This window comes from Triturus cristatus, chromosome 9 (genome assembly GCF_964204655.1).
Source record: "Triturus cristatus chromosome 9, aTriCri1.1, whole genome shotgun sequence".
Taxonomy (NCBI): domain Eukaryota; kingdom Metazoa; phylum Chordata; class Amphibia; order Caudata; family Salamandridae; genus Triturus; species Triturus cristatus.
Genome location: NC_140592.1, coordinates 268,260,980 through 268,279,301, shown reverse-complemented (window position 1 = coordinate 268,279,301; position 18,322 = coordinate 268,260,980). Strand labels below are relative to the sequence as shown.

At 43.9% G+C, this 18,322-nt stretch overlaps 1 protein-coding gene across 1 annotated transcript in view; it reads left to right on the top strand.

Moving 5' to 3' along the window:
* Positions 1-18,322, top strand: part of IPPK (inositol-pentakisphosphate 2-kinase) — a 324,563-nt gene that overhangs the window by 169,999 nt on the left and 136,242 nt on the right. Inside the window, exons 6-8 of the mRNA XM_085624891.1 lie at positions 6,633-6,722; positions 10,176-10,234; positions 14,345-14,417. Coding sequence (XP_085481017.1) covers positions 6,633-6,722; positions 10,176-10,234; positions 14,345-14,417 — 222 coding nt within the window. The remainder of the gene's footprint in view (positions 1-6,632; positions 6,723-10,175; positions 10,235-14,344; positions 14,418-18,322) is intronic.

Below are 18,322 nucleotides of genomic sequence, written 5' to 3'. Positions count from 1 at the left end.
TCCTTTTCATGTGATTGGTTCCTGCCTTAATGGGGCACAAAGAATGTTCCTGCCCAGGTGTCTGCCTACCTTTGCCTGTGACAGGGCAGGCTTCTTTTAAGTTGCTCAAATTCCTGGGCACAGCCTAGATAGTCATCCTGCCAGAGGAACAGAAACACCTCCCTACACACAAGGCATTAATCCTCCTGTGGGAAGAGTTTTCACATCTCAACAAGGGGACTATTCAGCTACCAGGTAACAGTTGGAGCTCATGCCAAAGGACATCCAGAGGCTTTAGGCAGGAAAAAGGGTAGCTTTCTAAAAGTACCTTTTCCGTAAAAGTTATTAAAAATATGATTTTATCATTAAATTGGATTTTGAATAACTATTAAAAATTGTCTTTGAACTATATTTCTAGCAGTTTTCTAACGGATCCAATGTAATAAAGTTGCCTAGTATTTTCCTATGGGATAGTCAGCTTTGCTACATTGAAAATAGCTTTTGGGGCGTATTCACTGTAAGGATATGTTTAACATGAAACTTTCACTTGTCCTACTATTAAATACCATACACTACTTTATTGGCAGTTAGGCATGCTTGGAGGTGACTTATTAAGATGTGAAAGAAAGGTATAGGCCTGTTGAAAGGGGTCATTTTGACAGGTTAAAATTACAGTTTAAAACTTCAACAGCCAGGCTACAATGGTAGGCCTTCAGTCAGGTTTGCACTGTCACAGTAGTGGATTGCACTATGGGTGCTGCAGCCCATTAGTCACATTTAAATTACAGACCCTGGGTACACTTTCTATTGTATACTAAGCAGTTATAGGTAAGGTAAAAATACGCCAATTTCATCATGTTGAAAGGGGGAGCACAGGCACTTTATCACTGGTTAGCGCAGAGTGCAGAGTTCTACAGCCAGCAGAAACAGCTAAGGAAAAATTCTGGGAGTATACTATGCAAAAACCTGTAATTTCCTACTCTATTGTCCAGTTTTCATCCTCTATCTGTAGGATCATTGTTTTCTCTTAAATGGTGTGATCATTTTCTTGTCCCTTTTTCTTTTCAGCACTCGTGAGTTTATTCAAACACCATTCAAATTGAATTCACATGACCATGGAAAAAAAGTAATCAACAAAAGCTCACACTGACAGACATTTGCCTCTTCTCAAGCATTATTAGTGTGGACATTGATGCAAGATTGCCATTGGCCAAATTGCTTCTTTGAAAGTCAGTTCTTCTCTACGTCAAACGCTGTTGGCTCTCTAGTTTTCGGCTGAGCTTATGACCGGAAAACACAATTGCAAAAGATTAGAGAGAATATGGAGAAGCTATTGTATAATCTCTGATAGAGGCAGATACAAAGCTGCTTTAAAAAATACCATAACGCTATAGGAAAACGAGAGGCTAACTTTTTTTTCTCAAAATTAATACAGAATCCAATTTGCATAGAGAGGTTTTTTAAATAGTTGATTACGGCTTTGGTAGAACTGTGTGAGAATCTTTGTTGTTTAAAGACGAAAGTGACAAAATCCATCAAGAATTTCATGAGCCATCTGACAATCTTGATTTCATTGATCTTTCTCTTCTCACCATTCTGTCTCTCCTACTGGTGCCTCATCAGCTGAGTCAACTGCATTTTGCTTGAGGAGTCTGCTCAATCTATACTTAATTGCAGGTCTGGCTTGCCAATGGATTTTGTCTAGTCCACATTTAAGCTAAATAATTACTGGCGGTCAGGCTAGTACTCAATAAGTTGTTTAATCTGCCTCTCCCAGATACACGCTCCTGACGTGTTGGAAACCTGCTCAGGCTATTCCCGTTGTTGAAAAAACCTACTGCTGACCCCACTTATCTGGCCAACCTCAGGCCTATTTCATTCTTACCTGCTGCCTCTAAGATGGTGGAAAAAATGTGAATAACTCGTACTCTTAGTATTCGGAAGCACATGAACTTCTTTACAGCACACAATCTGGCTTTAGGCTGAGTCATATCACTGAATCAGCGCTCTTCCTTGGTCTCCAAGTTCATCAAGTCAGTTTGGACTAGGGTCAATGTGTTGCTTTGATGTTGCTTGACCTTTCAGCTGCATTTGACACTGTGCCACACTCTGTTCTGTTGGAACTTCTTCAAAGCATAAGTGCATGACATTTGGCATTCAGATGGCTGGAATGCTTTCTGTCGTACTGATGCAGTCTCTCTTCCACTGTTGACCTCCTAAACTGAATTACTTTGACATGGAGTCCCACAGGGCTCTTTATTGAGCCCTACTCTGTTTATGTCTATATGTGCTGCCCTTAGAGCAATCATCCGGTCTCAATTTTTAATAAAATCCTTAACAGTCTACCAGACAACACAAGTAAGATTCATTGGTTTATAACTGTCAGACTGGATTATGCAAACGTTCTATATCTCGGACTGCATTCATTTACTCTAGCTGTATGCCTCTTCACTTGTGTAGCGCCGTAACACCCTTGTTTGGGCAGATGTTGCAGTGTATTATTCTTTGTTCATATATTCAAACTTTTCTTCTGTCCACTACAGCATACAGTGTGGGGCAGTGAGTCAGCCCAGTTGTTCAAAAAACATAACAAATATATACACTGTGCCAACTGGCACCAGGTCACAATTTACAGAGGGCTATGTACAAGGCAGCGCCAATCGACTCGCTGCCAGAATCATCACAAACACAACCAATAATTGTAGAACAACCAGTACCTACTGGCAAGATTATGAACTTGGCATCATATTAACATGAGGCATAAAGCACATTAGATCAGGCATGAACCTAAAACACCCTAGCATGATATTAGGCGTGCACATTAGCATTAGGCATAATCATAGTATGACATAAGGCATAAACACGAGGCATCTCATTAGGCATAAAACATAATCAGTAGTGCACGGAGGCTAACTACCTATGGAGTGTACCCAGTAGATTATCACCCTATGGCAGAGGCACAACCTGGCATTCCAAAGAAACATGCCCCCCTCGTTGAAGCTGCCCGCGCTCTTGCGGTGCCGCTGTGAAGATGCAGCAGAAAAAAAAGTACTGGCACTAACCGTGCCTTTTAAGTCCCACTCCGGGACGTCCAAACCAAGTTGCCTCAACGTTGCAGCTGTGTCAAAAACACGAGACACTGGCACATCTGGGACCCCGCTTTGGGGCTCTCTACACAAATATGGCCCACAAGGAAAATGGCGCTGGACTCTGGGGCCCCGCTCTGGAGCTCCCTTAATCAAACTTTCCCCCAACGTTTCACCGCGGACTCCCTCGTGGTCTCCTGCTCCCCTGGGCGTTGACTTCCTGCTCCTGTGGGAAGTAGGGGGACAGCCTTCTTTGTCCTCCGGCAGTACGCGGGGCTCTCCTCGGCCACACGTGAGCCCTGCCTCTTCCGAGGTTCTGGGTGGCTTACCCAAGGCAGGGGGAGGCGGAAATGGAGCCCGCAAGGCTCCGACCCGCTGCTGCAGCAGGCCCCGCCCACAGTCAGGCACAGGTGCCTGTCTTCCGCTTTTGGTCTGCTCGGCGGTGGCTTCTGTCTTCCTCATGGGCCGTGGCGGTGATTCCCTTGAGGTCTCGGCGGCCATATGGGGTAGGCTCCCGTTTGAAATAAAGACAACTATGGGGTCGAAGGCACAAAACGCGGGGTGGGCTCCCGCTAATAAAATATGCACAAAATGCGGGGTGGGCACCCGCTCCTTCAGCACCATAATGCGGGGTAGGCACCCGCCGTATAACAGGCAAAAACGGGGGGTGGGCTCCCGCCGCGAGCACACGAACAGCGGGGTGGCCAAAAATAAGCGTAAATGCGGGGTGGGCACCCGCAAAAGCATCAAAATGGGTGGTGGGCACCCGCTGGCTTCAGGAGCGTAAGGGGGGATTCCACACGCCAGGATTCCCCTCACAGATGTTGGCAGCACAGCGCTGCAGGCCACCAGCTCCCCTTCTTGTCCTGCGTAAAGTATAGCGCTCACGAAGCACTGGAATGCTGGCAGAGCTCCAGGGTGTAGAGGCAAGGCTTGGCCAAGGTCAGCAGACCGGGGGACAGCACACTAGGCTGAGCAGCAATTCCTAGGAACAGTCAGGCACAGCAAAGAGGCAATCCTTCCAGCGCAGAAGCCTTTACTCCTGCAAAGTCTCTTCCTGGTCCAGTGAAAGGAATCAAAAGTCCTTTGTGATGGGGGCACCCTAGCAGGGCGCAGCCAGGCTGGCCAGCACGCAGGGTCCCACTGCGGTTCCTCCCGGCAGTGTCGCCCCCAAAGTAAGCACAACAACAACATGGGGGTCACAGCCCCTCTATTTATATTTCATTTCTTCTTTGTCCGCCCCCTTCTAGAAGCCTCTGGAAGGGTCTTGGAGGTTGCAGTCCCAACTGGCTCTGGGAGGGGTGTCAATCACTTTGTTTACCAGGCTTCCCTCCTCGTTTGTGAGCTTCAAACATACCAAACATGACATACTTATTTTGTTCCATTTAGGAGTTATCCCATAGGGGGGGGTTCCCAATGTTAGCCTATGGAGGGCAGAGAGCACATGCACTTTGCACTGCTAACCAGTGCTAAAGTGCCCAAAGTCCTTAAACCACCAACGCCATATCAGGAAAAAGGCTAGGAGGAAGGCGAAAAGTTCAAGGAGGACACTGCAAAAAGGCCAAGTCCAACACAGACCCTTCAGTTTCTCGTATTGGGAAGGGTCTCGAGCCCAGCCAACGTACATACGTCTCCCCTAAATGAATTCTATTTACCCCATATTTGCACACACTTCTTCGGGCAGCCACGACTTTCATAAACTGACTTTTCTGAAATTATACACCAGTCCATATCCTCCATTCATGCCTGAAGTGTTGGTGTTCGGGAGTACCCCATGATTTTGCTGTGTTTGGTTTTGCTGTTGTGATTCCCAATATGGCCCTGGATTTTTCTTTACTATTCAAGTCTGTTGCCCCATACGTTAAAGGGGCACTGCTTAGGCTCTGGCTCCAATTTCAACCCCAGTGTTGCTCCCATACAGCGTATGGCGGCTTCCCAGTACTTCTAACTACTGTGACAGTTTGTCCATTCTGTATGCTGGTTCGTCGTAGGGTCGATATAGCCATTGATTTAGCACCATTAGCTGTGATGCCCAGTAATACTTCTGTATATTCGAGAGTCTGATACCAAACCATACCACCCCTTTACCAGTTTGTCTTGCTATTCGAGGGGGCTTACTGTCCCATATGAGCGCTTACCGTCCGATATGAGCGCTTTCTGCTCACTCTCTATGGCTTTAAAATAGGAGGCAGAAACCAGGCTTGGTGCGCTTTGCAGTACGTATAAAAATGTAGGGAGTGCCATTACCTTGAGTAGGGCTGCGCGTCCCAGCAAAGAGTGGAAGGGATCTCCAGTGTTGCACATCTTCCTACAAACGTAGTGTGGGTAAAAGGTTTCTATCCTAGAATAAGTACGGATCAGTGGTATTATATATACCAAGGTATCGGAACCCCTCTATGGCGACTTTTGCCTCGCATCCCCTAGGTTTACAAGGGGAGTGTGCCTCTCAAGATATAAATAATTGACTTTGCCCAGTTAATCGTATATCCCGAGGATTTCCCAAAATGTGTACATATGTTTAAGACTCTGCTTAATGAGTATTTGGGAGATGCTAGGTATAAAAGTATGTTGTGTGCTTACAGGGAAATCCGATCCTCCCACTTTCCCGTCCAATGCAAGCCTCTTATCAATTAATGGCCACAAATCCAGGTTGCCAGGGGTTCGAGTACTAGGGCGAAGACCAAAGTATGGTACTACAGGCTTGATCAACTCTTTCCATGTTTGTGCAAAATGGGATGCACTGAGTACCCACAACACACAATCTGTATATGATTAACAGTTAATTTGGCCCTAATGGCTACATCCCTCGCTCTCTGGAGTAGCTGTCTAGATTTAAGCCATTATCTAAGCTGGTATGTCTTTGGTAAAATGGATGTTAGCTCTTTTATTCGCATAAAATTAGTGATCCAGCATTTTGAGACTGTGATTTGTTCTACATATGATTTAGGTTCTTAAAATAGAAGCAGTAAGTGTTTCATATAAAGATTGCCTACGTAAACTTTTATTTTATCATGTTATCATAGGGCACAATCTACAATGGCTGCGGTTGCAGTTGTAGCACTTTTTGGAAATATTTCCCCAATGCCACTCCAAAACCCCAGCAGGCATCTAAAGCCTGGCAAAGTTGCTTAGGTACAGCAGAAGTTTTTAATGAAGATATTCTCTTCTGCTTTTGTAAATGTCTATTTTGTATCTTTTGTCATGATTGTGTAAATCTTTGCTAAATTCTGTAGAAGTTTTATGAAGCGTTTGGGGGTGAGGGTTTTAAGAAAGGCAGTCCATTACTTTCAAGTGGCCATAATATCGAACTACTATTTAGTTGTTGTCTTACGGGTGGCTTTCTATCAAATGTGCATATTTGTTATGACCATAAGCTAATTTTTATCTGTTTCACTGCCATCTTGGAAAGAAATATGGCTGATTATTATATACTATGCTTCTTTCTCCTCTAGTTGTGAAATAGATATCAAGAAATCTATTTTGAAGAATTCCTGTGCTGTACACTAGGCAGTAAGCAGCCACTGTAACCAGATGAAGGTCTGATATTAGATTGTTTTTATTTTGCAGCCCAAGTGTGGGTTTATTCCCATCGCCAATTCTGTGAGCAAGGAGGTGAAGCACAGAGTATGTCGATTTTGCATGTATCAGCGTCTCAAGGTAAGTTTAACGATGCTCTACCTACTCTTATGTAACATGTCTTATTCAGGCTGTCATGCTAGGTGGGGGACTAAAGTATTTTAATATATTGATTTGAAAAATAATTAACATGGATAAAGTAACCAAATTAAATAAGGTATCGTCAATGAATTTTGTTTGTTTCTCGTTCATTATCTTCAGTAGGTCTTCTCACACTGACATTTGGTGAGGGGTCTCGGATACAAATAAATGTGGTGCCCAACTTCCTGCCACTGCTTCAGTAGTTACCCATCTGTACATTTGGATTACAGAATACATATTTTCATTCTCTCACTCCAGCTGAGACAAAAATCTCACTTTAACAAAACATTAAAAATGTGTAGGAATTGTTGCCTGTTGGTTTCAGAGACTACTTGGCTTCATAGTATCTTACTTTTGTGTGATGACTGTAGGCAACTAAGTCACAATGTTGGCACAGCTGTGTTGTCCTGTCCAGTTTCAACTTTTCTGTCTGACTGTATTTTTTTTTTTTCATCAGTAGAGTCAACATCTTTGAGCCTACCATAGACATTCCTTACACTTACACGGCTCCAGTGTACATGCTACAGGTGTGCTCAAAGTGTACCCTTATTAGAGAATGGGTACTGCCTCCTCACAAAGATATAGAGAGACTGGCAGTTGGTGGTAGATTATTCGTGGTCGGGTCTTTTCAGCTGTACCCCTGTGAGAGGTGTCATGCTGCCCTACAAATCAAATGGGTTCAGTGGCACTTAACTGAAATCTTGCATTTCTGCTAAGGATCTGTTGTATGACTGTGTTAATGTGTGGTATGCATGGCGACTGTATGACTGGTTTTCAGTACTATACCTCACTGCATTTTGCGCAAAATAGTTAACATCCGAGTCAAGGCCGTTACAAGTTTTCCTTTTTTTGGAGCAGCCCCTGGGGCCCACTGCCTCAGCGACCCCATAATGGTTTTCCCCTTGTCTTGATTTTGAATTGTAGTTTACATTAACCCCAGATAACTGTTTCTGCAGTAATACTTTTCTGAAACTGGAATAACTGTCAGGAAAGCCCCGTGCCCCATTTCAGTCCATCAATAGCTACATCTTATTTGGGTGTGTGACATGGAACATCCAGTATTCCACTGCCTGTCCATTTTTTGCTGCCCACTGTTTTAGTTTTGGAAGACAGTAACATGCCTGCAATGATATTAACCCACTTGGTTGCTTAGGGTTCTGGATTTTTTACGTGCAACATAATATTGGCTTGGTTCCTCTGCAGTGCCCAATTATGTACTGGCCTTCCACAGTGAGTACTTTAACTTCCATGACTTCTGACTAAAGTTTTGCTCTTCCACCCTGAAGGTTGGCGGAAGAAGAATAGATGCACTGGAGAGAAATCTGTTGCCCTGACTTCAAGGGCCAGGTTTGAGCTAAAATATAAAACCTGTAGAGTGCATATCTTGATGAAATCCACCTCATAAGCCAATAGACCTCTAGGCACACATGATCAGGACCATGCCTGGAGACTATCTGATTCATAACAAGAAGGTCGAAACAGTTCCAGAGACACTGAAGTGCTTTGCCTGCTGTTGAATTTGCACTGTCCTCTGGGCCTTGAATCTGTACAATCCCGAGGCGGACAGGAGTCATCCTGAAGGTTGCTGAGCCCTCTGCTCCCTATCTTGATGTTAAGGAAGCCTGCATCATCTCTTCCCTTCCGGAGACAGAAATGGATCTTAGGATTATCCATGTTTCACCTAATTCACCTTCGATTTTGTTGGCCATTGTTGGTATGATTTATGGTTCATGAGATAGCACAGTTTGGGGGACAATGTCCTCAGTGGGTGCTAGGCAGTATGGTGAAGAGTCCATTGATGAAACCTAGGGTGAATGTAAAAGAGGCTGGTGGTAATTTGGAGCAGTAATCGTGACAGGTGAGGGGACCTCAATCATTAATTTATTCAATCAACAGTAGTGCTGCCTTAACCCCTTCGGTGCTCATGACGGAATGGTTCCGTCATGACCCACGGTTGAGCTGTGCTCATGACGGAACCATTCCGTCATGACCACGCCCGCGCAAGATTCCGTCAGCACAGCGGCGGAATCTGCGCAGCATCGAAGGGGTTAAATGAGGTAATAGCCTAAAAGTCAGTGTGGAAAGAGTGCAGTGAGAGGGCCACATCGTTTTAGACTGACATTGCGAGTGGGAGTTTATCTGAATTGTTTTAATGGTATGTCCGGCAATGCCATGGATGGTGTCTCATTAACTGCCAGCCAACTAGATGCTTTTACAGGGAAGAGTGTGGCATTGGCGTGGTTGTAAAGGGCTTGCATTCGTTAGATGATCACACAGCATAGCACCCATCATGCAATGGAGTTTCAATAAGCATTAGGAACTCCATTACAAGTTGCGCACACACATGTACGTAGACCATCTTTTAATATGGATATTGATTATTTGAAACTTCATTACAAGATGGCTGCCTTATTTGCGCATGCATGTACAGCATACATATTGTAACAAAGTTCACTTTCTATGTCCGATCACTAAATGGCAATAGTATGCTCCACCTGTCAATCTGCAGAATAGGTTACAAACAATTGTTTAGATAAGTAACAATTTTACTGCTAGTAATCTGGCTACATGTATCTATCTATGAAGTGGAAGCAATCATTTGTTTGCTGTGTCAAAGGTGAAGTTGCAGGTGAACTCAGTTTAATGATAAAAATAACCTGTTTTTATATGGTACTTTGTGCCATGTTTTTGCCATTCAAAGCACTGTGAATGGGAGCCATTATTGTTACCCAGTGCAATGGTATTCAGTTTACTGATGTGGGAAGATTTGAAGGCTGAGTTTGCCTTGCTTATTTCCAACCTCCTTACCTGCTGATTATTTAAGATGTAAGCCATATGTGCTAAATGACTTCATCAACTTGCTAGGCACAACGCTTTAAATACTCTGAAGTGATAGTTGGAATGAACAGTGATGTGATTTGCTTCTTTGATTGAAGATTATGTCCATTATAGTTTGAAGACCCCCTTGCAAGCCAATAGAAATTTGCTGACTTTGTCCTTTCTTTTCCATTAAAGAGATGCCAGATAGCTTATTGTGATAAATTTTACCTTGAGCCGGACTGTGATGCATATATACTATAAAAAGGAAGCACAGAAATGTGTTGAGGACCAGGGTGTGGGGGCTGTGAATGAAAGGTACCCTAGCATAGTGTGGCTTGGACTTATTGATTGCAGATCCTTTAACACATACTTTTGTGCGTTACATTGAATCCCCCATATACAGGTGTTAACCCTTTGGACCTCACTTGAACTTATTTCCTATTAAAAACATTCATCAAAGTTTGCATACTAATTTAATTTGCATCTGACCCACATTCGGATAGAGTAGCATTGCAGAAAACCTTTAGCTAAACATGTATCAGTAAATGTTACTTCTGTTTGTTGTGTTTACAGGTAGCAAAAGGAAAATGGAAGAGAATAAGTAGATACTGTCCGTTGGATCTCTTCTCAGGGTAAGAATGCTCTATATTCTGTCTTAGATAATTTTTTTCCCTAAGTTTGTGCTGCATATTTTTCTTTAACCTACAATGAATGACATTGAAAATATTGTATGGCTTTATATGCTTGCTTTATGATAGAACATGTGTGGCTAGATGGTTACAGGCTATGTATCCTTTTTTTGTGGTGGGTTGGATGTCCTTCCGTTCTACTGGTCGTAACTGGATATGGGTCTGTTTGCTAAAGTATTTGTCTAGCTCTAGGTAGTCACCTTTCTCTGCTTGGAAGGACATATTGTGCACTGACATGGTCCATATTACCAAGCACATGTTTTTCTTCCAAATTGCTTCTGAGGTTTCTCTTTGTGTAGCAGAGACTATCTTCTAGTCTTCTTGCCAATGCCCACCTGACCTCAATGTATGCTACTTTCTACAGGAATTCAAGTGTTCAGTCCATTTAAGATTCACATTTCTGTAGGTGACCCTCAAGAACCGTCTTGTTTTTAAACTAATTTTATTGAGGTTTTGTAATTAACAAAGCATAGGCACAGCTCTGACAAATAGAATCCGCGTTTCCCACATGACACATTGTCCCAACATCGGTGCAGAGCTCTGTGGTGAGATTCGCCACATCTGTCCCCAGAGTTCTTCAGTGGGCCTAGGTGTTAATGAGTCGCGCAGATGGCACGCCAGCAGAGTTATTCAGCCTGTGTTGGGAACATGGGGACAATGGCTAACTAGGAAGGAGCTGTAGGGGATAAGGGTCGAGAGGAGAGATGGGCTATCAACTGAAGGGGCGGGGGATCAAGTTTATAATGTGGGGTGAGGACCATGGACCTAGAGTAGAATTTTGGTTGCAGAGAGGCAGGAAAGGGGGATAGCAGCAGATTTAGGTGGGTACAAACTTTCCATTGATAATGCATCCTGTGCTGGTGCCATTGGGTGGCGTTGGAGGCTCCGGGCCTCCTCCCTGTGTAGGCCTCTGCCATTGTGCACTGCATGGGGGAGTTCTACTTTGCCATTGCAACAGTGCATTTGGCTATGAGGAGGCCCAAGTCAAGAAATCGGGGGATGGCTATCTTCTGATTTTTGTGGCATCTGTAAAGGCCGATGGTGCCAGTTTCCTAAGTGTCTTGACTGAGTACTTTACTTTAGTAACATTGGAAAGCGTTTCGTCACCTCTGTCCAATAGAGTATTAGTGCAGGGCCGGCCCAGAGGGTGTGCTTGAAGTTGTCCGCTGTTGAATCACAATGTGGTCAGGAGTCCGTGGTATCTACAAAAAGATTGTATCTTTGCTGGGGAACGATATGCTTTGTGCAGAATATAGAACTGTATTAACTTGAACCGTGTTTTGCGGGACACTCAGAGGGCTCTAGACCATTCCCTGTCATTAAGGGCACGACCAAGCTCTTTTTCCTGTGTATCCCTAAGCGGTACCAGGAAAATCCCGCAGTGGGTTTCCGAGGCTTTATAAATCCAGGTGAGCAATCCCGAATAATACGGTAGCCTCTCAAGAGATCTCTGGGCCACCTGCACCAGCATGAAGGATATAATGGGTGAACAGGTTCCCGGGGCCAATGCCCTCAGCAGCTGTTCCTGCATCAGCTTGGGGTTTAGGGAGCATGTGCCAGCTGGGCTAAGCCCAGCTATCCAGCAGGATAGCCACTGCAACTGGGCCTCCAGGTAATAAGATTGAAGTTCTGTGCCTCCATGTCACCAGCCTACGCAAAAATGAGTGCCAGACAGGCTCATCGAGTATCTTATCCAGGTCACTGAAGAAAATGTGGTGTAGTCCCAAGGGGAGGTTAATAAAGAAGTATAGCAGTCAAGGAAGCATCACAGTCGTCGAGACAGCGAATGTGATTTGGTGTAAATTTGTTAAGTATTTTCTGAAAAGCTTGTATGTTTCACACCGCTAAGAATTTGCAAACCCGTCAGATCTTAAGATAAGAACTGATTTGGTGCCACCACATGAACAAAGATGCAGTAACAGTCATTTTAGGACTTCAGGGACTGAGTCCTAAAGGTTAAAATAAGATATAAGGGGGCAGGGTATGGATACATTGTTCACCTAGGTCTAGTGGGGGGGGGGGGGGAAAGGAAGAGTCCCATAAGCAAAAATTATATTTTTCTCAATTTCTTTTATTGAGCATTTTAAAACAACATATACAACCATTGCCCCCGCCCCCGTTGCCGGGTGCTACAGCGAGCATTGGAAAACAGAAGTGCAGAATAGGAGTCTTGGGTATGAGTTGTCCGATTACATAGAACGGGATAACTCGTGTGCCTTAATCGCCGAAGTATGGCCCACACTCCCTCTCCCAATTGGCCTCGAGTTTTTCGTTGACCCTGCGGAAGTCGGAGTATAGTGGAAAGATATATGGTGGGGACTTGAGCGTCCCATATGTAAGTGCAAGCACCGGCTCTCGCACTTTAAAAAAGAAAAAACGGTGTGGGTCTGTTCCCAGGAGGCAGTACAAGGTCGCTTAAAGGAGGGTGTGAGACCACCTCCCTGTGCCTCCATGAGGCCCTGGGGACCATCCCCAGGCCAATATGGTGATTAAAGCGTAGGCTATATTTTCTGGGGTGGCAGAGTGGGCTAAAGAACGGTGATGGATTAAACCCAGATCAGTTGACTGGGGGTGAGTGCTTGCAATGTTCAACACTCCGTCCATCATTTTCTTTGGTTTTTGCTATATTTTCTCCCCCCAGCTACATACCGGCAAACCTCACCCCAGTCATAGCACTCATTTTAACAGTGTGGCTGAAGGCAGAACACATTACATCAGAAAACATGACAACATGAGCAAAACAATGCAGGCCCCAGATCTATGCAAGCAAAAGATTAAGTTAAAGTCCAGAAAAAAGCTTGACGTTCCTTATAATGTCCATGTAAGACCACTTCTGTCGGTTTCACTGATAAAACTCTTCTGATCAAGAGACCGTAAGCTTGTAGGCAGCACTAGTTCCATACCCTCTAAAAGGGATCAACAGCACCACTCCTGAACATATCCATAAAGTAATGGGAATACCTTTCAAAGGGTGGGAAGGCCAATACACACCAGGAACATGATCTGTAAGCTGAGAACAGTAATGGCTATATGACCCAACTAGTTAAGTACTACATAATTCTGGATATTTACTTTTCATAAATGAGGGACGGACCGTTGGGTAAATCTCAAAAATAGAACAGGCGGCCATATAGGAAGCGTGGTCGTGTGGTGAATATCCAGGGTAAACCATGGTCATCCATGGTAGGGCATCTATATATCATGATTGACTATGCTGAACAGTAATAAACATCATGGCTGTAGGTGGTTCTTAGCAAGCAAGAAAGCAGTCCTCCATTCTTTCTAGTGGGTGATTGTCCCACATTTTAGGGAGCCAGTACATGCCTTTGGGAAGTGGGCTGACGTGAGGTAGTTAAAAGCCGGGATGATCCATGCAAAGTAGAGTTGCTTAGATCACCACATACCTGACTAACATGATATCTGTTAGTGTTGACCTGACACCGTAAGCAACACTGCCGAGGCTAGGTCTTAACGATAATTTTTCAGAAACATGCTTCATTAAGAGATAAACATAGTAGCCACAATCATTTTGTGTGCACTACTCTCTAAATGTGGATTGAAAGCTTATCTTGACCAAGCTGTACTTTGCAATCTATTTGTAGAAAATCTAATTTAGGTTTATGCTTTCAGAACCTACTAGCCAAATCTCCTTACTAATATGTTCCTAAACATACATAATCAGAGAGAACCAGATATTGCAGTAAGTAAAGGTCGTCTTATAAAGTAACAACACACAATGTTATCTTTGACTTGGCTTTGTCTGAAAATCTTTGGACCAGCTGCAAGAAGTATGAGCAACTGTTAGGGTGCAAACCAGTTGTAAGGTGAAGCATATTTGGAAAAGAAGTATGTGCATTATATGTAAAGCTTTTTAAGAGAATGTTCCCAGTTTCCCCTACAGTATGGGAGGATTCCGTATACCTGAATAACATGTGATTACCTAAGGTAGGAGAGCTTGAGTTACTATAAAAGTAACCTTTCCTTTTGCCTTCGTGTGTTGAAATGTTGTCAAATAGACTTCAAAATGAAAATAAATGTGTATTTTTATTGCAGAAATAAACAGAGAATGCACTTTGCTTTGTCGAATTTACTACAAGAGGCACAAAATAATTTAAAAATATTTAAGGTAAGATATGTTGGACATTGATTTACCTCGGTGTTTGGATATTAACTTTCAAAGAAAAAAACATTCTCTTGTAAAGCACATAATCGATGTGACAGAATTTTGTAACTGTTTTGTTGTAACATTTTATCTAAATTTAAGTAGATATTGTTTTGCAGTTTATAAAACGTAATTATATGTTTGATCCCAATATCTGTGGCTACTACAATCCTAATATGTATTTTTTTTAATTCCTTTTAATTCACCATGTTGTTGATATTGTGAACAATGAATACTGAAATAATGTGAGCCACGTGGGGAAAGAATTTAAGCAGGCTGTGACTAGGGCAGACGGCTTAAGGAAACTCCTTCTTTGTATTTTGCCTGACAGTGTACCCATAGTGCCAACATTTTATAATTACTGCTTCTTTTACTTACTGATGTCTCTAAGCACTTTAGTTGCTTCATAGAAAACCTGTAAAATACTGTGACCCCCCCCCTTCATCATTGGGTGTTAAAGTTTTGACTGTTGAGACCTGGTACTGCTTAATGTGTGAATGCAACCAAAAAAGAACAAGTCTAACAATCCTGTACAAATGTTTCACATGCAACTTTTCCTAATAATAAATCTGTGATTTTGCTCTCTCTTCCCTCCTGCTGTTCTTACCTCAGTCGTTTTCATTGAATTGACACCACTCTGACTGTCGGTGTTGGCTATACTACTAGACGGGTTTGACTAAGACTGGAGTGGTTGGGAGTTCCTGCTCCATAGCTTTGGAAAATCTCACCTCCCAACCTGAGTTACTTACCTGCTTGTGACTACACTTCCCTATGTCCCAGAGGCAGAGACACTGCAACTTGTGCAACTTTTTTCTTCTTCTCCTACTACCGCCTCACTTTACTCCATGTTCTTTAACACCAAAGCACTGCATTTGACCTGCTTACAATGACACTGCCTCCTTGTCCGATTTCTGAGAGTACTTCCTTCTTCCTGTTTCCCTCAACCCTCTGCTCAGAGGTTTATTGAAGTCATGCAGCACAAGAAACCTTTTTAGGTCTCGCCTTGGCAGCGCATGCGCTGCTTGCGCTGTCTCAGCGAGACCTAAAGTAATCTCTATATATTGGCAAGCAGCTGGTAGTTTCTCCTGCCGCTTGCCATTTGCTGAATGTTTTTACCTTTGTTTTCAGTGGCTGTTGATGTCCAACTGACTTCCGTGTAGTCCGGAAGCAGCGACCACCAACTACCGTTTTCGTCCGCACTGTTCCGACTTTTTGTTTGCCTTGCGCATCTCTGCCTGACCTAAACATGGCAGCGGCGCATGCACAAGATGCTGGTGTGCGCGAGGGGTCGCCTGAGCATGCTGCTTGTTTTCTTTATATCTTTATCTCACTCGGCAGGTCCTCTTTTATTCCTGCTTCCTCCTTTTGACAGTATTTCTCCGTCTTAAGCCTCTCCTGACCTCCGCCATCCCCCCAATTTGGAGTTTGTCACTTGTTTCTAGATCGAAGTCTGTTCAGGAAAAAACCCGTACTGATCCCTAAAAATGCTTGCTAGTGGTAGTGGGCCCCACCGGCTGAAATTAAGCATGTCTTTCTGTATAACCCGTGTTCCGTCTAGTGCTACCAGCACGACCTGTTAGTATCCCTCTCTGTGCTGATCTCGGGTTGCATTTCCTGGAATGCTGCGGTCTCCACTCCGTCCATGCTGAGGAATGAGTAATTGCTGGGAACCGAGGCCTCTATCGATTTCAGCCGTATTCCTGTTTCTCATAGTTACTGTGGTGTCTGGTAAACACACAAACATATACCCGCGCCCACACGCGCGCTAACACCAACAAGCACGCGCAGTACGCACTCAGACCCACTATCTCACTGTGTATCGGTATTTATTTATGTTCGCTCTGTTTACATGTGTCTATATATATGTTGTGCAGGCGTGAGTAAAAGGAATGGCTTCCTTCCATCTGCTCTCCTATCGGTGCTATTGAGTATGAGTCTGAGCATGTGAGTTTTGTGAATGGGCGTGTATGCTGTCTGTTAAGATACTGTGAGTCTGTGTGTGCCTTATTTTGCATGCCTTAGAGTGTTCGTTGACTGGGTTACACATCTCTGCATCCGTGCTGCACTGTATAGAGGTTGTATGTCTGTGCATTTCATGCAATGCAATAGGTTTCGCAGTTACTCAAGTTTGAGCTATTGGCATTGTAAATGGCTAAGCCTTTTATTTTGTTTTTGGATTTTAAAACATAAATAAAAAGACATTGTCATTTACAATGGCAATAGGTTACACTTGCGTAAATGCGAGACCAATTGCATTGCAAATGCTTGTAAGAAGCATCTGTGATTCTCTTAGTTGTAGGAGCACCTTCTTGCGATGTTATCTTTCCCTCATTCACAGCATTCCTGCCTTTGCTTGCCCATAGCGGAACACCTAGTCATTAAAACTTTTTGCAAGGGGGAGCTGATTCCTGAACTTACTCGGGTAGCATCTTTGGGGCTCTTCTGGTTGTCAGTATCTCATTTGGATGTGTTGTCACCCTTCCCACCCTGCCTCCTGAACTCAGTGAGTGAAAATTTCTTGACGAATGAGCAGGTTGGCAGGAAAAAAACATTGACACCCCAGGGACTAGTGATTTTCGGGTAAGAGTCACTACCTGATCTATTTTCTATCTTTTTCTCTTCCTTTGTCTGTAAACCTGATACGTGTGGGTGTCTACCTGCTCTGCATTGCTCAGAAGCATGACGCCATTGGGTTCAGAAACAGGCAAAGCCACCCCTGGGTGGATCTTTGCCACGTTGTAGAGGGGAGGGATGCAAAGAGGGTACTCTGTGTGTAAAGCATACAGATGAAATAGTACTTGGAGCGGCCCTTAGGACACAGGTCTGGTATGTTACCTTTGGTGTACAGCTCTTGATTTGTGCCATATGAAGCATATGAAACAGAGGCTTCTGGCCACAGATATACAGCACTTTTTGACTTGGCAGTGTGAGTTGCTAATGCTAAGCCACTGCACATTCACAATACGAGCGAAGCTGACTCCTCAGGCCCATCTGAGCTCAGGTGGCACAATCACACCCAGCAGCCATCTCCCCGCCCAAGGTTTGAAGAATTAATTTCAAACCCGATTATATTTGAATTGGACTGCATTGATTGGATTTGATATTTGTACAGGCACACTTGCCGTCAGGCGACTCTCCCAGGCCACCTTTGCTGCAAAGGCCTTGACTAATGCAGGAGAAGAGATCATCCATCAGCAAATAAAGAGGAAATTAACACTAATGAATGTATTAAACTGCTGTTTCTAGCACATATTCAGATTGCTCCAGTGCTGACAGCATGTAAAGGCTAGCATTTATAATAAAAGGGATCTTGTCATGCGCAAACATAGCCCAATGGGCGTCAAGGCGCCTAATTCCAAATCCAGCTCATAACAAAGCTCCTGCAGCTCAACCTGTGTAAGCTCTAGAGAAGCACCAGGTTTTTAGGGCCTTTTTAAACAGAGCTAAAGAAGGCAGAGTCTTCAGCTCTATCGGCAGGCTGTTCCAAAGTTGTGGCGCAACAACTGAGAAAGCCCTGGCTCCCCATCTGGCGAGCTTAAAACGAGGGACAACAAGTTGAAGCAGCCCTGAAGAACGCAGACTTCTTGAAGGGCAGTAACGAGTAAGCAAGGAGCTGATGGCGCCTTTAGATTCATCCTCCATTGCTCTGTATGTCAGACACAGAATTTTAAAGTTAATTCTGTGCTGAATAGGCAACCAATGAAGGTCTCTCCTCGCAGCAGTAGCAGAAGAAGACCTGGAGAGATCCAGGACAAAACGTGCAGCAGCATTCTGCACGATTTGCAGTCGATGTATAAGGCCCTTGTTGGCTTCCATGTAAAGAGAGTTGCAATAATCCAACCTGGAGCCAACAAGGGCGACTGCAATCT